Source organism: Mobula hypostoma, chromosome 29, assembly GCF_963921235.1.
Source record: "Mobula hypostoma chromosome 29, sMobHyp1.1, whole genome shotgun sequence".
Lineage (NCBI taxonomy): Eukaryota > Metazoa > Chordata > Chondrichthyes > Myliobatiformes > Myliobatidae > Mobula > Mobula hypostoma.
The window spans coordinates 249,957-270,677 of record NC_086125.1 but is presented as its reverse complement, the minus strand read 5'-3'; the positions used below and the strand labels follow the sequence as shown (position 1 = coordinate 270,677).

The 20,721-nt window shown below is 41.8% G+C and overlaps 1 protein-coding gene across 1 annotated transcript in view; it reads left to right on the top strand.

The window, feature by feature from the left end:
* LOC134339400 (complement C3-like) overlaps nt 1-20,721 on the top strand; it is a 219,169-nt gene that overhangs the window by 154,621 nt on the left and 43,827 nt on the right. Inside the window, exons 27-28 of the mRNA XM_063035863.1 lie at nt 5,777-5,872; nt 17,667-17,817. Coding sequence (XP_062891933.1) covers nt 5,777-5,872; nt 17,667-17,817 — 247 coding nt within the window. The remainder of the gene's footprint in view (nt 1-5,776; nt 5,873-17,666; nt 17,818-20,721) is intronic.

Below are 20,721 nucleotides of genomic sequence, written 5' to 3'. Positions count from 1 at the left end.
AAGAGAGAGAGTTAGAAAGGCAGGAGAAAGAGAGAGAGTTAGAAAGGCGAGAGAGAGAGAAAGAGGTAGAAAGGCAAGAGAGAGAAAGACAGTTGGAGAGAGAGGAGAAACAGAGGGAAAGGGAATTTGAGCTGGAGAAGTTAAAGATAAGGGCCGAGCAGGGGCTCGTGCCGAACCAAGGTGGAGGGTTCCGGGCGACCCAGGAGGTTAGGCTGGTTCCCCCATTTGATGATACCGATGTGGATCGGTACTTTCTCCATTTCGAAAAAGTGGCCATAAGTCAGGAATGGCCGAGGGATAAGTGGGTTGTCTTACTTCAGAGTGTACTGAAAGGGAAAGCCCAACAAGCTTACTCAGCTTTATCCGCGGAAGATGCCCAGAAGTATGAGGTGGTGAAGGAGGCCATCCTCAGGATTTATGAGTTGGTCCCGGAGGCATACCGGCAGAGGTTCCGGAATGCGAGGAAGCGGTGGGACCGCACGTATTTGGAGTTTGCTCGCGAGATGCAAACATATTGTGAGCGTTGGTGCGCCTCGAAAGGGGTAGAGGGGGATTATGACAGACTGCTGCAACTGGTTCTGATTGAGCAGTTTAAAGGTTGTGTCCCTGAGGGTATGAGACCCTACCTCGATGAGAAAGAGGCAGCCACGTTAGCCGCAACTGCTAAGTTAGCGGATGAGTATGCGTTGACGCATAAAATGAAGGTTGCCCCGAGTAAAGGCTACCAGAAGGGTAGTCAGGACGGCGGGGAGAGTCCGCCGGAAAAGTCAGAAAGTAAGCCGGGGACTAGTGAAAAGGATAAGGTAGACCGGGAGCAGTCTGGTAGGAAGTCTCCTGGGGTCGTCTGTTATAATTGTGGGAAAGTCGGACACTTTGCGTCCAGGTGCTTTGCCCCAAGGAAGGAGACGGGGAAAGGAAAAGCGGAAATTTTGAATGGCTGTATTGAGCTGTTAAGCGAACCGCTAGGGAAGGACAGGTCTGAAAAAGTCCAGGAAGGGCGCGAGAGGTTTATCTCGGCCGGACTGGTGTCAGTGAAGGAGAGGTTAAAACCAGTTCCAGTACGGATCTGGAGAGACACAGGAGCGTGTCAGTCACTAATACTGAAGAGTGTATTAGAGTTTAGCTCAGAGACCCAGACTGGGGAGGTAGAGGTCAAAGGTGTTGGGGAAGGGACAGAGTCAGTCCCTTTGCACCAGATACATTTACAGAGCAACCTGGTCTCTGGACTAGTCACGATCGGGGTGAGGTCCGAATTACCGATGAAAGACGTGGAAGTCTTGCTCGGTAATGACATCGCCGGAGGAATCGTGTTCCCAGTCGTGAGATTGACGGGTCAGCCTGCCAGCATGGAGGCCCCGCCCGCGATGGTGAATTTGGCTGAAACATTTCTGCCAACCTTGTATGAGACAGGGTGTAGTGAGATAAGAGGTAGTGAGGGAGCTGGGACGGACGTAGCAGTAGCCAGGAAAGAATTTGTGCAGACGCAAGAGCGAGACGAGGGGCTGATGATTTTGGCCGAGACAGCTCTCTCTGACACAGCCTTGACAAGGGAACTAGTAGGCTATTGTGCGGATGAGGAAGTGCTAAGGAAGAAAGGGAAATCAAGTACAGCATCCGCAGATGAGGAGTGGGGGGTGGTGCAAAAGAGTTATGGGGATGAGGTTTTTAACATGGCCCACGAGGTACCCCCCGGTGGACATTTTGCGGTGCTGGAGGAAACAGTTGGTGGAATCATGAAAGAGAGTTACCGGCTGCCCAGGGGGAAAAATGTTATTGATCATGACCGACGCGAACTGAGACGGTCACCGGCTTTTGATATGCTAACAAACCTAGTCGGTGTTAGCGTGGAAATCAATGAAGCTAGGGGCCCCTTGATAAGAGGAAAAAACCATTTTGAAAAGATTAGGATGGGATCGGTCAGATGGGAGAAGGCTATTGTTTTGGCCAGGTCTACTGATAAGGTCTCTCCCTTAATCCCCGAAGGAGTAATTAAACGACTCGCACCCATGTGTTTGATTGTCCCGAGGAAATGCAAAGAACTGGGACGTTGGGTTATGTCGGTTACAATAGGGCAGCCAAGCAAACAACACCCATATTTTTTGAGTAATTCAGTGACTAAAGGGCTGATGAACACAGAGGTGTGTATTGGCAATTTAACACGGCTGTCTGAAGCCAGCTTGATAGTGAACCTTGGAAAAAATGAATTCGGCCACGCGAATGTCACTTACCTGGGAATTGTGGTGACACAGGGGCAGCTGGCAGTGATGCAAGCTACAGTGCAGGCTATCGCTGACCTCCCAACCCCGACAGACAAGAGGGCCCTCAGAAGGCTTTTGGAGATGGTGGGGTACTGCAGGAAGTTTTGCAATAACTCTGCGGTCAATACCCGTCCCCCTCCTACTAAGCCCTTGCGAGGGAAAATTGAGTCGGAATGGGACGACCCTTGTTGTTGTGGTCCGGGACAAAACCAAATGAGAGGTTACATTGGTCGCAATTCATCAGTGTTTTTGGCCACTATGAAGTTTGCTGAGTTGGAGCCTGGTCTAAGGGATTATTAATAACACGTGTAAAAGGAACAGAAAATGTGATGACTGTCTGTCAAGGTGTTGACAATTTCAAATTCTCTGTATTAGCTAAATAACTGTTAAAGATGTATATTGTGTATGTATCAGATAATGTAGTCATGTTTGTAATTTTTACCTCCCGGTAAAAATCCTTAAAGGGGGGAAGTGTTACGAGAATACACATAAAATTAAGATGTTTGCTGGCCTGGGCTAGCATCAGTGGCATCAGCAGTTGGTCTGCCACCTGCCCTCAGGGGAAGGAGAGATAAGGAACAATGGAGCAGCGTCTGGAGATGTGTAATGAAGGGATGTGGGAGGAAGAGCTGTCTGGAGCGGCTCCCCCCTTTGAGCCCTGAACTGTTTGAAGTGATGGACAGGCGATACCCCAGCAGGGGGATAAAAAGGGACAGGTTCGCTAAGACAGACACACACGCCACCCGAGGTAACGAGACCCTGGAAGCGGTGCGCTTCTCACGAGTGGGTGAGAAGTCCCAGACAACGACAAGGGTGGAAAGGTACGATCAGCGGGAACCCGGTGTGTGTCCGCCCTTGCCTGGGTGCCGGGTTCACTGCAGAGGATCGACCGCATCTGGAGGAGGGGTCACAGTCGGTGACCTCAGGTGACATCACCAAGGACCTGCCCAAAAGCTGTTTGTGAGCCATCTCGCTGGTCTGTGAGCCATCTTGCTGGTCTGTGAGTGAAGCCGTTCTGAATGATGAGTTGTTCCTATTCTATCTCTCTCTTCCCCCACGTTGTCCACCGCCATGGCAACGATTACTGCGAACTGAACTACTAAACTGGACTGAACTTTGAGTCATTTTGAAATTGGTCATTTACCCCTAGACAACGATAGAGCTTGATTGATGCTGTCATCTTAATTCTGTGCACATGTGTGTTTATCATCACTGAACTGTTGCATTTATTATCCTTTCGATTACTGTGTTGCTTGTTTCTTTAATAAAACTTTCTTAGTTCTAGTACTCCAGACTCCAACTGAGTGATCCATTTCTGCTGGTTTGGCAACCCAGTTACGGGGTACGTAACACCGTGCTGTCTTACTCTATGATTATATCACACATTCTTGGGTCTGACAAAGTAATGATGGTAGTTTACTTGTATCACATCATATTGAAAAGTGCTTAAATGATCATCCAGTAATTTCATAATCCAATATGTACAAAATGCTGGGAAACACAGCAGGTCAGGTGGTGTATATGGATAAGCATTTAACATTTTGTGCCGTGACCCTTCATTGGGACTCGGCACAAATCATCAACTAGTGAAAAGCTGCAGATGCTGGAAACTCAAGCAACACACACAAAATGCTGGAGGAACTCAGCAGGCCAGGCAGTGTCTATGGAAAAGAGTACCGTTGACAATTTGGGATGAGACAGACATAAGGTGGTAGGTGAAACTGGGAATGTGGGAGGGGTGAGGTAAAGAGCTGGGAAATTGGTGAAAGAGATACAGGGCTGGAAAAGGGGGAATATAATAGGAGAGGACAGAAGGCCAGGGAAGAAAGAAGGGGGAGGAGCACCAAAGGGAAGCAATGGGCAAGCACTACTGCCTCCTCTACTGTCATGATGAGGCCACACGCAGGTTGGAGGAGCAACATCTTATAACCTTGTATTCAGTCTGGGTAGCCTCCAACCTGATGGCATGAATATCAATTTCTCGAACTTCCAGTAATGCCCCTCCTTGCCTATTCCCCATCCCCTTTTCCCTCCCTCGCCTCCTCTCCTTGCCTGTTGATGATTTGTGCTGAGTCCCAATGAAGGGTCACGGCACAAACGTTAAATGCTTATCCATATACGCCACCTGACCTGCTGTGTTTCCCAGCATTTCCCAGCATATATCTCTTTCAGCAACCAACTTCCCAGTTCTTCCTTGTGCTTCCTCCCCTCCTCCCACCTTCTGATTCTGACTCCTCATCTTTTTCTTTCTCCAGTCCTGCCGAAGGGGCTCGGTTTGAAACGTCGACTGCACTCTTTTCCGTAGATGCTGCCTGGCCTGCTGAGTTCCTCCAGCATTTGTGTGTGTTCCATATCATCAAGTGTTTGTTTCCTTTCATCAATACTTCCTAAACTGCTGAGCTACTCGACCTAATTAAGTGGCCACTGAGTGTATGTTCGTGGTCGCCTGCTGTTATAACCCATCTACTTCAACATTTCAGATGTTGTGCATTCAGAGATGCGCTTCTGCACTGTAGTAATGTGTGATTATTTGAGTTACTGTCACCCTTCTGTCATCCTGAACCAGTCTGGCCATTCTCCTCTGAGCTCGCTCATTAGCAAGGCATTTTCACCCACAGATTTGTGGCTCACTGGATATCTTTTGTGTTTTGCACCATTCTCTGTAAGCTCTAGAGACTGCTGTGTGTGAAACTCCAAGAAGATCAGTAGTTTCAGAGATACTTAATCTACCCCATCTGACACCAATAATTATTCTTTAGTCAAAGTCACATAGATCACATTTCTTCCCAATTCTGATGTTGCTTAAACCTCTTGACCATGTCTGCACGTCTTATGCATTGTGTTGCTGCCACCTGATTGGCTGATTAGATAATGGCATTAACGAACAGATGTGCAGCTGTACCTAATAAAGTGGCCACTGAGTGTATGTACATCAATCTGAAGTATGTTTTATGATAATGTTTGGAAGTGGGGAGAGAAATACTAAGTGAAAGGATTTTAGAAGAGGTTGGTCTTGGGGAACAGGCTGAGGACAGGGATATAAATGCAGATATCTGCCATTTATAGAGACCAAAGATGAGAAAAGGTGAGGGAAAATGGGGTTGAGGAGACAGGATCGGTTAAAGTGATGAAGACTACAAAACAATGTAGAAAATTGACTGAAAATTCAAAACAAGGTCAAAATTAGCTTTAAAATGCAAAGGAAGTGTCTTTCTTCAACAATAAAGGAGATTTATTCTTTTCTTCATTCACAGGATGGGAACATTTCATGTCTATCCAAATTACACATAAATTGAATGCTGTTTGTCATTTTACACAATTTATCATTTCATTGTTTAATTATATCTTCATCAGCTGATCTTGATGGGGCAACATACCTTTTTTGCTGGATTATTTGAGGCCATTGGCATTATAACAATTAAAACCAGTTTAATTAAATGTCTTATTTGTCTTAATTCAAGTATTGCTTAAATCTTGTGTGCCTGGGGTGTATTTTCATGTGTGGTATTTCCCTGCAGGGAGGAATCCGTGGATCACAGGACTATTCACCATTGACTGCATTTGTGCTGATCGCGATCGTTGAAGCTAAGACTGTTTGCTTCCACTATGTTGCGGTAAATTATTTTTATTTCATAATATAAAATATCTGGTTCATGCATTATTTCAAGGAAGAGCAGGAAAGTGCTGGCAAATATTTATACTTAATCAAGACCATCAAAGGCTGCGTGAAGTTGTTTTGCTGCATTTCATGAAAATACTTCAAAGCTGTAAAATGTTTAATCTTTTAAGGGAAGATCAAATCTCTTTGAGAGAGTTAGCTGTGCAAGGCTTCCTCAGATTTAATTTGGATTTTTATTTGTTCTGTGGCAAAAATACAACTAAACTTTCATTCTAACATCAAACACAGCGGGTGGTGAAAATTGAGAACATCTACCATAAATGCTGCCTGGGCAGGGAGAAAAGCATTATCAAGGATGCATATCACTTGAACCATGGACATTTTACTTTCCTCCCATCCAGTAGGCGCTACAGGAGCCTCCACTCCCACACCAGCAGGCACAGGAAGAGCTTCTTCCCTGAGGCTGTGACCCTGCTGACCCTCACATCACAGCGCTAAGCAGTATTGCACCCATATTGTACTGTCTCGGTACTTTTATATTTGTATGCTGTAGCACTTACTTTTTATTTACAGTTATTTTGTAAATAATACTATTCTTTTGTAATTATTTCTTTCTTCTTTTTTTTCAATCTTTTTTATTGAGTTTCAAATTGATAAACATAACAATGATAATGATACAAAGAGATCGGGATTACATTAATAACAGTTAACATATACAGACACAGACTCCGAGTAACATATTTAATTTAAACCTCCCAATCCCTTAATAACTGAACCTGAAAAAGATTTAAAAAAAAGATTTACCCCTTATACTAAAACAAAACAAAACAAAACAAAGACTGGCCTGCCATATTTCGTCGGTTGAAATCATTATTTGTCATTAACTCCACTCCTCTATACACAAACAGGAAGTTATTAAAAAGGATTCAGAAAAGGTCAACTTACATCATATGAAAATGTTGAATAAATGGCCTCCATGTTCTTCAAATTTAACCGAAGGATCAATAATACCACTCCTAATTTTTTTCCAAATTTAAACATGTTATAGTTTGGGGAAAACCATTGAAATGTAGTAGGGGGATTAGAATCCTTCCATTTAAATAAAATAGATCTTCTGGCTATTAATGTAACAAATGCAATCAAACGACAAGCTGAAGGGAATAAATTTCTAAAGTCTATCATTGGTTGTCCAAAAATTGCAGTAATAGGATGAGGTTGTAAATCAATATGCAAAACTACTGAAATAATATCAAAAATGTCTTTTAAATATTTTTCAAAAAGAGAACAAGACCAGAACATATGTCAAGGAAGCTACCTCAGATTTACATCTGTCACAGACAGGATTTATATGACCATAAAAACAAGCTAACTTATCCTTAGACATATGGGCCCTGTGAACCACCTGAAATTGTATCAAAGCAAACATTGAAGAAGTGTTAACTAGTTGGAGAATTTTCTCCTATTTCTCTACGGGTAAAGTTCTCTTTCCCATTCATTCTTAATTTTATCAGACATACCTAAATGTATTTTCAGAATTAAATTATAAACAATTGCTAATAAACTCTTCTGACGGGTTTAAACCTAAAAAAAAATCTGTAATTTCAATTTGATGTGATATCAGAAAAGTAGTAAAATAACCTTCAAAAAGTTTCTAATCTGTAAATATCTGAAAAAACGTGATCTAGGCAAATTATATTTATCTGACAACTGTTCAAAGGATATTAGACAATTATCCATGAATAAACCACAAAAACATATTATTCACTTCGTTTTCCATAAAACAAAAGCTTGATCAGTTCTGGATGGTTGGAAGAAAAAATTGGGTATAATAGGACTTGAAAAGATAAATTTAATCAAGCCAAAAAAATGTACGAAATTGAAACCATATTCATATTGTATCTTTAATTATTGGATTAATCATTTGTTTATTCAGTTTAGTAAATGTAAAGGGAAGCGAAGCCCCTAAAATAGAAGCCAATGAGAACCCCTGTACAGACTCACACTCAAGGTTCACCCATCATGACATTGAATTTCATTCAAATCTTGCGTCGGGAACGTTAGGTATCAAATATTAATTGCCCAATAATAGAATCTAAAGTTCGGTAATGCCAAACTGCCATCCTTTTCTGATTTCTGTAAGTATTTCTTACTTAATCTAGGATTTTTATTCTGCCATATATATGAAGAAATTTTAGAATCAATAATATCAAAAAAGGGTTTAGAGATGAAGATTGGTACCGCTTGAGATAGTTACAGAAATTTAGGTAAAATAATCATCTTAATAGCATTGATTCGATCAATAGGGATATTGGGGACCATTTAGTAAGCAGTTGTTTAGCATGATCAATTAAGGGTAAAAAGTTAACTTTAAATAGATCCTTCTGCTTCTTAGTAATTTTAACACCCAAATAAGTAAAATAATCAGTAATCGGTCTAAATGGTGATTGTCTATAGATTGGAGCTTGCATATTTAATGGAAAAAGCTCACTCTTATTAAAATTCAATTTATAACCAGAAAAACTACTAAACTGAGCAAGTAATAATATTACTGCAGGAATGGATTTCTCTGGATTAGAGATATATAGTAACAGGTCATCTACATATAATGATACCTGCAACATACATCAAAGTTGCTGGTGAACGCAGCAGGCCAGGCAGCATCTATAGGAAGAGGCGCAGTCGACGTTTCAGGCCGAGACCCTTCGTCAGGACTAACTGAAGGAAGAGTGAGTAAGGGATTTGAAAGCTGGAGGGGGAGGGGGAGATGCAAAATGATAGGAGAAGACAGGAGGGGGAGGGATGGAGCCGAGAGCTGGACAGGTGATAGGCAGAAGGGGATACGAGAGGATCATGGGACAGGAGGTCCGGGAAGAAAGACGGGGGGGGGTGACCCAGAGGATGGGCAAGAGGTATATTCAGAGGGACAGAGGGAGAAAAAGGAGAGTGAGAGAAAGAATGTGTGCATTAAAAAGAGTAACAGATGGGGTACGAGGGGGAGGTGGGGCCTAGCGGAAGTTAGAGAAGTCAATGTTCATGCCATCAGGTTGGAGGCTACCCAGACGGAATATAAGGTGTTGTTCCTCCAACCTGAGTGTGGCTTCATCTTTACAGTAGAGGAGGCCGTGGATAGACATGTCAGAATGGGAATGGGATGTGGAATTAAAATGTGTGGCCACTGGGAGATCCTGCTTTCTCTGGCGGACAGAGCGTAGATGTTCAGCAAAGCGGTCTCCCAGTCTGCGTCGGGTCTCACCAATATATAAAAGGCCACATCGGGAGCACCGGACGCAGTATATCACCCCAGTCGACTCACAGGTGAAGTGATGCCTCACCTGGAAGGACTGTTTGGGGCCCTGAATGGTGGTAAGGGAGGAAGTGTAAGCGGAACAAGTGCTACACATGCCCTTACACTTCCTCCCTTACCACCATTCAGGGCCCCAAACAGTCCTTCCAGGTGAGGCATCACTTCACCTGTGAGTCGACTGGGGTGATATACTGCGTCCGGTGCTCCCGATGTGGCCTTTTATATATTGGTGAGACCCGACGCAGACTGGGAGACCGCTTTGCTGAACATCTACGCTCTGTCCGCCAGAGAAAGCAGGATCTCCCAGTGGCCACACATTTTAATTCCACATCCCATTCCCATTCTGACATGTCTATCCACGGCCTCCTCTACTGTAAAGATGAAGCCACACTCAGGTTGGAGGAACAACACCTTATATTCCGTCTGGGTAGCCTCCAACCTGATGGCATGAACATTGACTTCTCTAACTTCCGCTAGGCCCCACCTCCCCCTCGTACCCCATCTGTTACTCTTTTTAATGCACACATTCTTTCTCTCACTCTCCTTTTTCTCCCTCTGTCCCTCTGAATATACCTCTTGCCCATCCTCTGGGTCACCCCCCCCCCCGTCTTTCTTCCCGGACCTCCTGTCCCATGATCCTCTCGTATCCCCTTCTGCCTATCACCTGTCCAGCTCTCGGCTCCATCCCTCCCCCTCCTGTCTTCTCCTATCATTTTGCATCTCCCCCTCCCCCTCCAGCTTTCAAATCCCTTACTCACTCTTCCTTCAGTTAGTCCTGACGAAGGGTCTCGGCCTGAAACGTCGACTGCGCCTCTTCCTATAGATGCTGCCTGGCCTGCTGCGTTCACCAGCAACTTTGATGTATGTTGCTTGAATTTCCAGCATCTGCAGAATTCCTGTTGTTTGCGTATAATGATACCTTATGTGTCTCATTCCCACAAATAATGCCAAATATATTGGGTGAATCACGAAGAGTGACTGCCAAGAGTTTCAAGGCATATTAAATAGTAAAGGGCTTAAAGGACAGCCCTGTCTATTACCTCGAAAAAGCCTAAAAAAGGGGGATCTCTGATTATTAGTAAGTACAGAAGCCAAAGGTATATGATAAATCAATTTAATCCAAGATATGAATTTTGAGCTAAAATTAAATTTCTTAAGGATGTTAAATAAATATTCCCATTCAACTCCATCAAACGCCTTCTTGGAGTCAAGTGAAATAACACATTCTGGAGATTTAGGTGAAGAAGTATATACAATGTTCATCAACCACCTAACGTTAAAATACGAATAACGGTTTTTAATAACTCCTGTCTGGTCATCAGAAACAATTTGTGGCAATACATTTTCCAATCTAATTGCTTATATTTTGGAAAAAAATTGGAATCCACATTTAACAAGGATATAGGTCTATATGATGCACATTCAGTGGGGTTTTTATCTTTTTTAGGAATTAAAGAAATAGATGCTTCATAAAAAGAATGTGGTAATTTACCTACAAATAAAGCATCCTTAAAAATTCTACATAACCAAGGAGAAAGTAGACTTGAAAAAGATTTTAAAAATTCTACTGTATAACCATCCAGGCCGGGTGCTTTACCAGAATTCATCAAAGAAATTACTTTCTTTATTTCTTCTTCCATAATAGGTGCATCTAATGTTAAACATTCATTAAGTGGTAATTTCAGAATATTCAATTTTCTTAAAAATTCATGCATTATAAAAGAATCGTCAAGAAATTTTGATTGGTATAAAGGGATATAGAATTCTTGAAAAGATTTATTAATTTCATCGTGATCAACCATCAAAGTACTATCCCGTTTACGAACTTTAATAATTTGATGTTTAGCCAAAGCAGCTTTCAATTGGTTGGCCAGTAATTTACCCGATTTATCACCATGTATATAATATTGACTCTTAGATTTAAGTAATTGATTTTCAGTTGGGGATGTTAATAGCAAACTGTGTTGCATCTGAAGTACAACTCTCTTTTTGTAAAGCTCCAAATTAGGAGCAACAGAATATTTTTTATCAATTTCTTTAAACTTATCAACCAATGTCGCACTTCATTATTAATTCATTTTTTTGAATCCAGCAGAATATGAAATAATTTGCCCATGGATATATGCTTTAAAAGTGTCCCATAATATCTCACTGGAAATTTCTTCCGTAAAATTAGTTGAGAAGAAAAAGACAGTCTGTTCTTTAATAAAGTTAACAAAATTCCTGAAGCAGAATAGAACTGAACCGCCATTGTCTAGCACTGAAAGTTACACCGGTTAATTTGATCGATAGTTCCGGGGCGCATGATCAGAGGCGGCAATTGTGTCGTACTCGCAGGCTGGAACAGATTAAACTAATCGAGAGTCAATGAAAAAGTAGTCAATTCTGGAGTAATTATGATATACTTGAGAAAAGAATAAGAACTCTTTATCGTTAGGATATAAAAACCTCCAAACTTCTAAAATTCTGGAGTCAACTAAAAAGGAATTAATAAAAATAGCGCAAACAACAGGAATTCTGCAGATGCTGGAAATTCAAGCAACATACATCAAAGTTGCTGGTGAACGCAGCAGGCCAAGCAGCATCTATAGGAAGAGGCGCAGTCGACGTTTCAGGCCGAGACCCTTCGTCAGGACTAACTGAAGGAAGAGTGAGTAAGGGATTTGAAAGCTGGAGGGGGAGGGGGAGATGCAAAATGATAGGAAAAGACAGGAGGGGGAGGGATAGAGCCGAGAGCTGGACAGGTGATAGGCAAAAGGGGATACGAGAGGATCATGGGACAGGAGGTCCGGGAAGAAAGACAAGGGGGGGGGGTGACCCAGAGGATGGGCAAGAGGTATATAAAAATAGCGGATTTGTTTGGAAGTACCTTACTGGGCGCAGACCTGTCCATCGAGGGATCAGGCAACAGTTAAAATCTCCGCTCATTATTAACGTATATTCATTTAAATTAGGAAGGGATGCAAATAAATGCTTAAAGAATTCAGGATAACTGGTATTTGGTGCATAGATATTAACCATAACAACCTTTTGGTTATAAAGTAAACTAGTAATTAATAGAAATCTACCATTCGGGTCTGAAGTTGTTTCATAGTGAACAAATGAAATCGAGGAATCTATAGAAACAGAGATTCCTTTCACCTTAGCCTGTGAATTAGAGTGAAATTTTTCTTCTCCCAAACCTAAAAAAATGCTGATTATCCTCCTTCCTTACATGAGTCTCCTGGGCAAAGATAATCTGAGCATTCAATCTATGAAAAGCTTTAAAAATCTTCTTCCCTTTAATGGGATGATTCAAACCATTCATATTCCATGAAACAAAGTTAATAATATTATCCATTGTATTTGAATAAACCATATTGTGTGTAAAGCGTTAACCTTACTGCATAGGAAACTCTTGAATTAGGAAGAGGGACAAAGGTTTAAAGTGGAACCGGAAGTTACGACAATTCCGACATATTTGTAGTTTCAGATCAGCCCAGATGGAAAAAATCAAACTAAAAATAACCCCACCCCCACACAAAAAAGCCCGAAAACTGGACAATAGGCAGCCAGAAAGCTATCTGGACATTTCCCTACCCCCATCTCTCTTGAAGGCAAGTCTCCAATGAAGAAGGAATTCAAAACACCACCCACAGTCAAAACATTGAGAGAAGAATACCATAACAAACACCAAACAAATGTTTAAAAAAAACAGCCATTTGCAAAACATTTTGAAAGGCAAGATCTTGGAAAGTGAAACAAAATACCATCTTATTAATATTTCAAGAAAAAAATTAATCACCAAATCAGATTCTTAATTATTTTCAAAAACAAACAATTGAAAATAATAGGATAAAATATTAGAGGGAGAGAAAGAAAAAGGAACTTTAACATAAAAGCATAATAAATATCCACACTCCTAAACAAAGTACGAGCATTATGAAACCAAAGGCAAGATTCTTCAAACTTTAAAAGTCCAAATCGATGAACTGGTTATTAACTTATAAACAAATGAATACAAACATGATAAAACAGTAAATTTATTGGACAGCTGAGATCGAATGTTGATCCTCAAGGAATTGATGAGTTTTGTCCACAGATTTAAACCATTTACGTGATTTAACAGGTAGAACAACCCTTAGGTGAGTTGGAAATAGCAAAACTGTTTGGAATTTTCTTTAATAGAGCTCGGACATCACCAGTTTATAAGTCAAATGAATAGAAACATGAAGAAACAGCAAATTTATTAGGCATCTGAGCTCAGACTTTGATTCTCAAGAAATTGATATGCTTCGTCCACGGATTTAAACCATTTATGCGATTTATCAGGCAGAACAACCCTTAGGCGAGCTGGTTGGAAATTTATTTGATATAATTCGGACATCACCGGTTTAAAAAGCGATATTTCTTGCATTATCTCAGGACTATAGTCTTCAACCAGGTGAAACTTGAGATCACCATGCACAATAACCCCTTTCCGACCAGCAATTCGAATCAAATGCTCCTTAGTATGCACATAATGAAATCGGAGTATCACAGGTCGGAGTTTCAACTCCTTAGGGGTTTAACTCTTAAATACTAGTGAGCGTGATCGAGTATAAGGGGAGAAGAAAAAACATCAGAACCGAACACAGTATTAAAAATTAAGAAAAATCTTAGTAAGATCACCGCTCTCAACGTCTTCACTGAGTCCTATTATTCGCAAATTCTGTCTCTGACTATGACTCTCCAAGTCAATAGTCTTAACTTTATACTGTTCCAGTGTTTGAGTGGTCCAAGTTAATTGCTTTTCCAATAGATCGAGCCTGCGATCTCCCTGTCTCCCAGCTTCAACGAGTTCAGAAATTTGATATCGTTGTTTTGCGCTCTCCCACTTAAGTACTGCCAATCTACCTTCAATCTCCTTTAACAGTACTTCCAAAGTAGCAAATATTTATAGAGTTTATCATCCAGGACCTTTGAGGTAGCCTCCAAAGTAAGTTGAGACGACTGTTTAGGCTGTTCAAAAACACCTTCTTTCTTTCCATTTCCATTACCGGCTTCCTTGCCTTCAGCTAATGCCTTTTTCCCTCTGGTAGTCACTTCCGTCGATTAAAAATCAAAATTCAAGCATATAAAAGTGTTATAAACACTTTTATATAGATAGTAAAAGGGTGGTAAAATGACTGAAAAATGAACGGAGCAAAGCCAAAATGCAACCTACTCCATCTAGCGTTCCAAGAGAGATCTCTTTTGTATTTCTGATCAGATGCTAATTGCATTTTATTGGCTTTGTATCTGTACTCGGCACAATGACAATAAAATTGAATCCAGTCTAATTTAATCTAATCTAAACAGGCTGAAACATCAAATGGCAAAGTGTGAATTCACTAAATGGTCATTTATACAACCATTATCCCATCCTCCACTAAAGTAAAAGGTTTGCACACATATGGGAGCAATTAAAATCCAGAACTGGCTTGTCCACAGAAGGCAAAGAGTAGTTGTAGATGGGTCATATTCTGCATGGAGGTTGGTCACCAGTGGAGTGCCTCAGGGATCTGTTCTGGTACCCTTAATCTTTGTGATTTTTATAAATGACCTGGATGAGGAAGTGGAGGTATGGGTTAGTAAGTTTTCTGATGACACAAAGGTTGGAAGTTTTGTGGATATTGTGGAGGACTGTCAGATATTACAGCGGGACATTGATAGGATGCAAAATGGGGGTGAGAAGTGGCAGATGGAGTTCAACCCAGATAAGTGTGAAGTGGTTCATTTTCGTAGGTCAAATATGATGGCAGAATATAGTATTAATGGTAAGTCTCTTGGCATTGTGGAGGATCAGAGGGATCTTGGGGTCCGAGTCCATAGGATGCTCAAAGCAGCTGCGCAGGTTGACTCTGTGGTTAAGAAGGCATATGGTGTAATGGCCTTCATCGATTGTGGAATTGAATTTAGGAGCTGAGAGGTAATGTTTCAGCTATATAGGATGCTGGTCAGACCCCACTTGGAGTACTGTGCTCAGTTCTGGTTGCCTCACTACAGGAAGGATGTGGAAGCCATAGAAAGGATGCAGAGGAGATTTACAAGGATGTTGCCTGGATTGGGGAGCATGCCTTATGAGAATAGGTTGAGTGAACTCGGCCTTTTCTCCTTGGAGCAAAGGAGGATGAGAGGTGACCTGATAGAGGTGTATAAGATGATGAGAGGCATTGATCGTATGGATAGTTAGAGGCTTTTTCCCAGGGCTGAAATGGTTGCCAAAAGAGGACACAGGTTTAAGGTGCTGGGGAGGAGGTACAGAGGAGATGTCAGCAGTAAGTTTTTTACTCAGAGAGTGGTGAGTGCATGGAATGGGCATAAGGAACCCCCTTCAAGTATCGCTGTCTCCCATCACCCCTGGATGGCACCGTCTTGTTGCAGGAAAACAAGCCCAGGGTTCCCATTGATTCAGCGATATTGGTGTGTTGCAATGATTTTATATGTTCATATGGGGAAAATATGTGCTGTGTGTTTAATATCCAAACGTTACTTAAAATGTTATGATGCTATTGACTTATATAACCCTATAACCATATAACAATTACAACATGGAAACAGGCCACCTCTGCCCTTCTGGTCCGTGCCAAACGCTAATCTCACCTAGTCCCACTGACCTGCACTCAGCCCATAACCCTCCATTCCTTTCTTGTCCATATACCTATCCAATTTTTCTTTAAATGATAATATCGAACCTGCCTCTACCACTTCTACTGGAAGTTCGTTCAACACTTACTTCAAGCTCCCCTAATAGTTGACTTATCACTATATTCATGCGAGGAAAATATGCACTGTGTGTTTAATATTAAATTCATTAGATAATCCCTTTTAGAAACAAAATTGAGTGTTTTAGCCACTTATCACCTATATTCTGGTTGTGATTAACACACCCCCCCCCGAACAGAATTGCCAAAAACGATTTGTAGAAAAAAATCGGCATGTACACGCATGCGCAAGTCACGCATGTGCACACAGGTGTCCGCGCAAGGCTTCATGGTCATGGTAGTCTTTCTTGGGGTAAACACAACGTATTTGACAGCTACTCTTGTCCGTTGGCAACCTTAACCCCCCGCCGGTCAGCCGGTCCGCTAAAATATTGTCAATAATAAACCAGTTTGCGGTGCAAAAAAGGTTGGGGACCCCTGCCATAAGACCTAGGAGCAGAATCAGGCCATCTGGCTCATCGAGTCTGCTCCACCATGCAATTATGGCTGATTTTTTTTCTCTCCTCCTCAACCCTAGTTCCTGGCCTTCTCACTATAACCTTTGATGCCATGTTCAATCAAGAACCTATCAATCTCTGCCTTAAATACACCCAATGACCTGGCCTCCACAGCAGCTTGTGGCAACAAATTCCATAAATTCACCGCCCTCTGGCTGAAGAAATTTCTCCACATCTCTGTTTTGAACTGATGCCTTTCTATCCTGAGGCTGTGCCTTCTTGTCCTAGACTCTCCCACCATGGGAAGCATCCTTTCCACATCTACTCTCTAGGCCTTTCAAACATTCCGTTTCAGTGAGATCCCCCATCATCCTTCTGAATTCCAGTGAGTACAGACTCAGAGCCATCAAATGTTCCTCATATGATAACCCTTTCATTCCTGGAATTATCCTTGTGAACCTCCTCTGGACCCTCTCCAATACCAGCACATCTCTTCTAAGATGAGGAGCCCAAAACTGTACACAATAATCAAGGTGAGGCCTCACTAGTGCCATATAAATCCTCAGCATCACATCCCTGCTCTTGTATTCTAGACCTGTTGAAATGAATGGTAACATTGCATTTGCCTTCCTCACCATTGACTCAACCTGCAAGTTAACCTTTAGGGTGTTCTGCACAAGGGCTCCCAAGTCCCTTTGCATTTAGATTTTTGGATTTTCTCCCCATTTAGAAAATAGTCTGCACATTTATTTCTACTACCAAAGTGCATGACCATGCATTTTCCAACATTATATTTCATTTGCCACTTTCTTGCCCATTCTCCTAATCTGTCAAAGTTCTTCTGCATCCTACCTGATTCCTCAACACTACCTGCCCCTCCACGAATCTCCAATAAAACCATCGATTACATCATCTAAGTCATTTGTATACAGCATAAAAAGAAATGGTCCCAGAACTGACCCCTACAGAACACCACTAGTCACTGGCAGCCAACCAGATAACGATCCTTTTATTCCCACTTGCTGCCTTCTTCCAACCAGCCAATGCTCTAATCATGTTAGTAACTTTCCTGTAATACGATGGGCCCTTAACTTGGTAAGCAGCCTCATGTGTGGCACCTTGTCAAAGGCCTTCTGAAAGTCCAAATATACAACATCCACTGCAGCCCTTCATCTATCCTACTTGTAATCTCCTCAAAGAATTAAAGGTCTTATTTATCCATACAATATGTATTGCTGTTGTGAATTCATGTTTAACAATAATGTTCACTTACATGTAATTCCTGTCTAGAGTTGTTTAATGTACGTATCATTTTTCAATTAGAGTTATGAGAACAGCATCAAGAAAGCAGTTAATTACCTGGAGCAGAACATAGATGGTCTTGATGGAACATATGGTGCAGTACTTTCAGCCTATGCTCTTTCGCTGTTGGGTATAAACAAGGAAGACGTTGTAATGAAATTTGCTTCACCGGGTAAGAACTTATTTAGAAATACAAGATAGGCCTTTCTGTCCCCTTGAGCTGCGCCACCCAGCAAACCCCTGACAACCACTGATTTAACTCTAATCTAATCATGGGACAATTTACAATGACCAATTAACCCACTGACCAGTACTTCATTAGGAGGACATACAGACTCCTTACAGAGGATACCGAGATAGAACTCTGAACTCTGAACTCTGACACCCCGAGCAGTAATAGTGTTGTGCCACTGTGGTGCCCACATTAGTTGCTGTGCCCACATCTTTTTGACCAACTCCATAACTTTTCTGCCATGTCAGCACATTTAGTGAAACTCACAACAGGAGTGAGTGAAATATTGTAGCGGATGAAAACTAACTGATGCACACACAGAAATGAAGTGCTACAAATGTTTGAAATCTGAAATGAAAACAGAAAATGCTGGAAACTTTCATCTGCTCACAGAGCACCTGCAGAGAGAGAAACAGAGTTGATGTTTGTGGTTGATAATTTTTTCATGGGGAATATTAAAATGTAAATGGTTGTTCAGGATTATGGAACAAAGAGGAAAGCGAAACTCTGTGATAGGGTAAGAGTCAGGAGAGAGTGACTGAAGAGCTAATGTTGCAAGCATGATGGGGTGGTCATAGGACAAGCAAAGAAATAAAATATAAGTTCAGTGCAGATATAAAAAGAGGAGCAGAAATATTATCTGAGATTGTTAATGCAGTGTGGAAGGCTACAATATTCGTTACGAGAAATTTAGGAGATAGATATAGACTAGGAGACCTGAGTTACAGAGATCATATTGCAAATGTTATAGATATTCATAGAGTCCAGGGCACAACAGTATGAATGTCACAGAATAAGAAAGACAATGAAAGTAGTAGACATTCAAAAGCTGTGGGCCATACTTGTGAACTGAACAGACATGGGCATTTCTATCATTTAATTATTTTTTATTTTGGATTTCTTGATTTGGAGTGCTTTGTGTTCAAATACTAGACCTTCCCTTTGTGGTAATGGTTTGAGATTAAGGAGCTGAATTTTAATCCATCTCAAGTAATTATGCTAAGATTCTCTAAGGTTTAGAGAGAGAAATATTCCAGTAAGATGGTAGTCATCTCGGTCGCAGCAGTCTCTTTGGCCCAAACAAACATATAATTGTTCATCCGTTATATCTTCTTTATAATCATTAAGACTGTTGGATATGAAAAACATCAGACTACCCCATTAATGATTTACTCGACAGTGATCGAGCTGGACTTGTACCTGCTACAGCCACTGAAGAAGGAAGGCATCAGAAGTGGTGTGAATAGCAGTGTGCATTCTAACAAACAGTTCAAATAGAACATAGAACATAGAATAGTACAGCACAGTACAGCTCTTTCGGCCCACAATGTTGTACCAACCCTCAAACCTTGCCTCCCATATAAGACCCCAAACTAAATTCCTCCATATACCTGTCTAGTAGTCTCTTAAACTTCACTAGTGTATCTGCCTCCACCACTGACTCAGGCAGTGCATTCCACGCACCAACCACTTTCTGAGTAAAAAACCTTCCTCTAATATCCCCCTTGAACTTCCCACCCCTTACTTAAAGACATGTCCTCTTGTATTGAGCAGTGGTGCCCTGGGGAAGAGGTGCTGGCTGTTCACTCTATCTATACCTCTCAATATCTAGTACACCTCTATCATGTTTCCTCTCTCATCCTCCCTCTCTCCAAAGAGTAAAGCCCTAGCTCCCTTAATCTCTGATCATAATGCATACTTTCTAAACCAGGCAGCATCCTGGTAATTCTCTTCTGTACCCTTTCCAATGCTTCCACATTCATCCTATAGTGAGGTGACCAGAACTGGACACAGTACTCCGAGTGTGGCCTAACCAGAGTTTTATAGAGCTGCATCATTACATCGCGACTCTTAAACTCTATCCCTCGACTTATGAAAGTTAACACCCCATAAGCTTTCTTAACTACCCTATCTACCTGTGAGGCAACTTTCAGGGATCTGTGGACATGTACCCTGAGATCCCTCTGCTCCTTCACACTACCAAGTATCCTGCCATTTACTTTGTACTCTGCCTTGGAGTTTGTCCTTCCAAAATGTACCACCTCACACTTCTCCAGGTTGAACTCCATCTGCCACTTCTCAGCCCACTTCTGCATCCTATCAATGTCTCTCTGCAATTTTTGACAATCCTCTACACTATCTACAACACCACCAACCTTTGTGTCGTCTGCAAACTTGCCACCCACCCTTCTAACCCCACATCCCGGTCGTTAATAAAAATCACGAAAAGTAGAGGTCCCAGAACAGATCCTTGTGGGACACCACTAGTCACAATCCCCCAATCTGTATGTACTCCCTCCACCACCACCCTCTGCCTTCTGCAGGCAAGCCAATTCTGAATCCACCTGGCCAAACTTCCCTGGATCCCATGCCTTCTAACTTTCTGAATAAGCCTACTGTGTGGAACCTTGTTGAATGCCTTACTGAAATCTATAGAGATCACACCCATTGCACTACCCTCATCTATATGACTGGTCACCTCCTCAAAGAACTCTATCAGGCTTGTTAGACACGATCCGCCCTTCTCAAAGCCATGCCGACTGTCCCTGATCAAACCATGATTCTCTAAATCCCTATAGATCCTATCTCTAAGAATCTTTTCCAACAGCTTTCCCACCACAGACGCAAGGCTCACTGGTCTATAATTACCCGGACTATCTCTACTGCCTTTTTTGAACAACGGGACAACATTTGCCTCTCTCCAATCCGCCGGTACCATTCCCGTGGACAACGAGGACATAAAGATCCTAGCCAGAGGCTCAGCAAACTCGTCTCTCACCTTGTGGATCAGACTGGGAAATATTCTGTCAGGCCCCGGGGTCTTATCTGTCCTAATGTATTTTA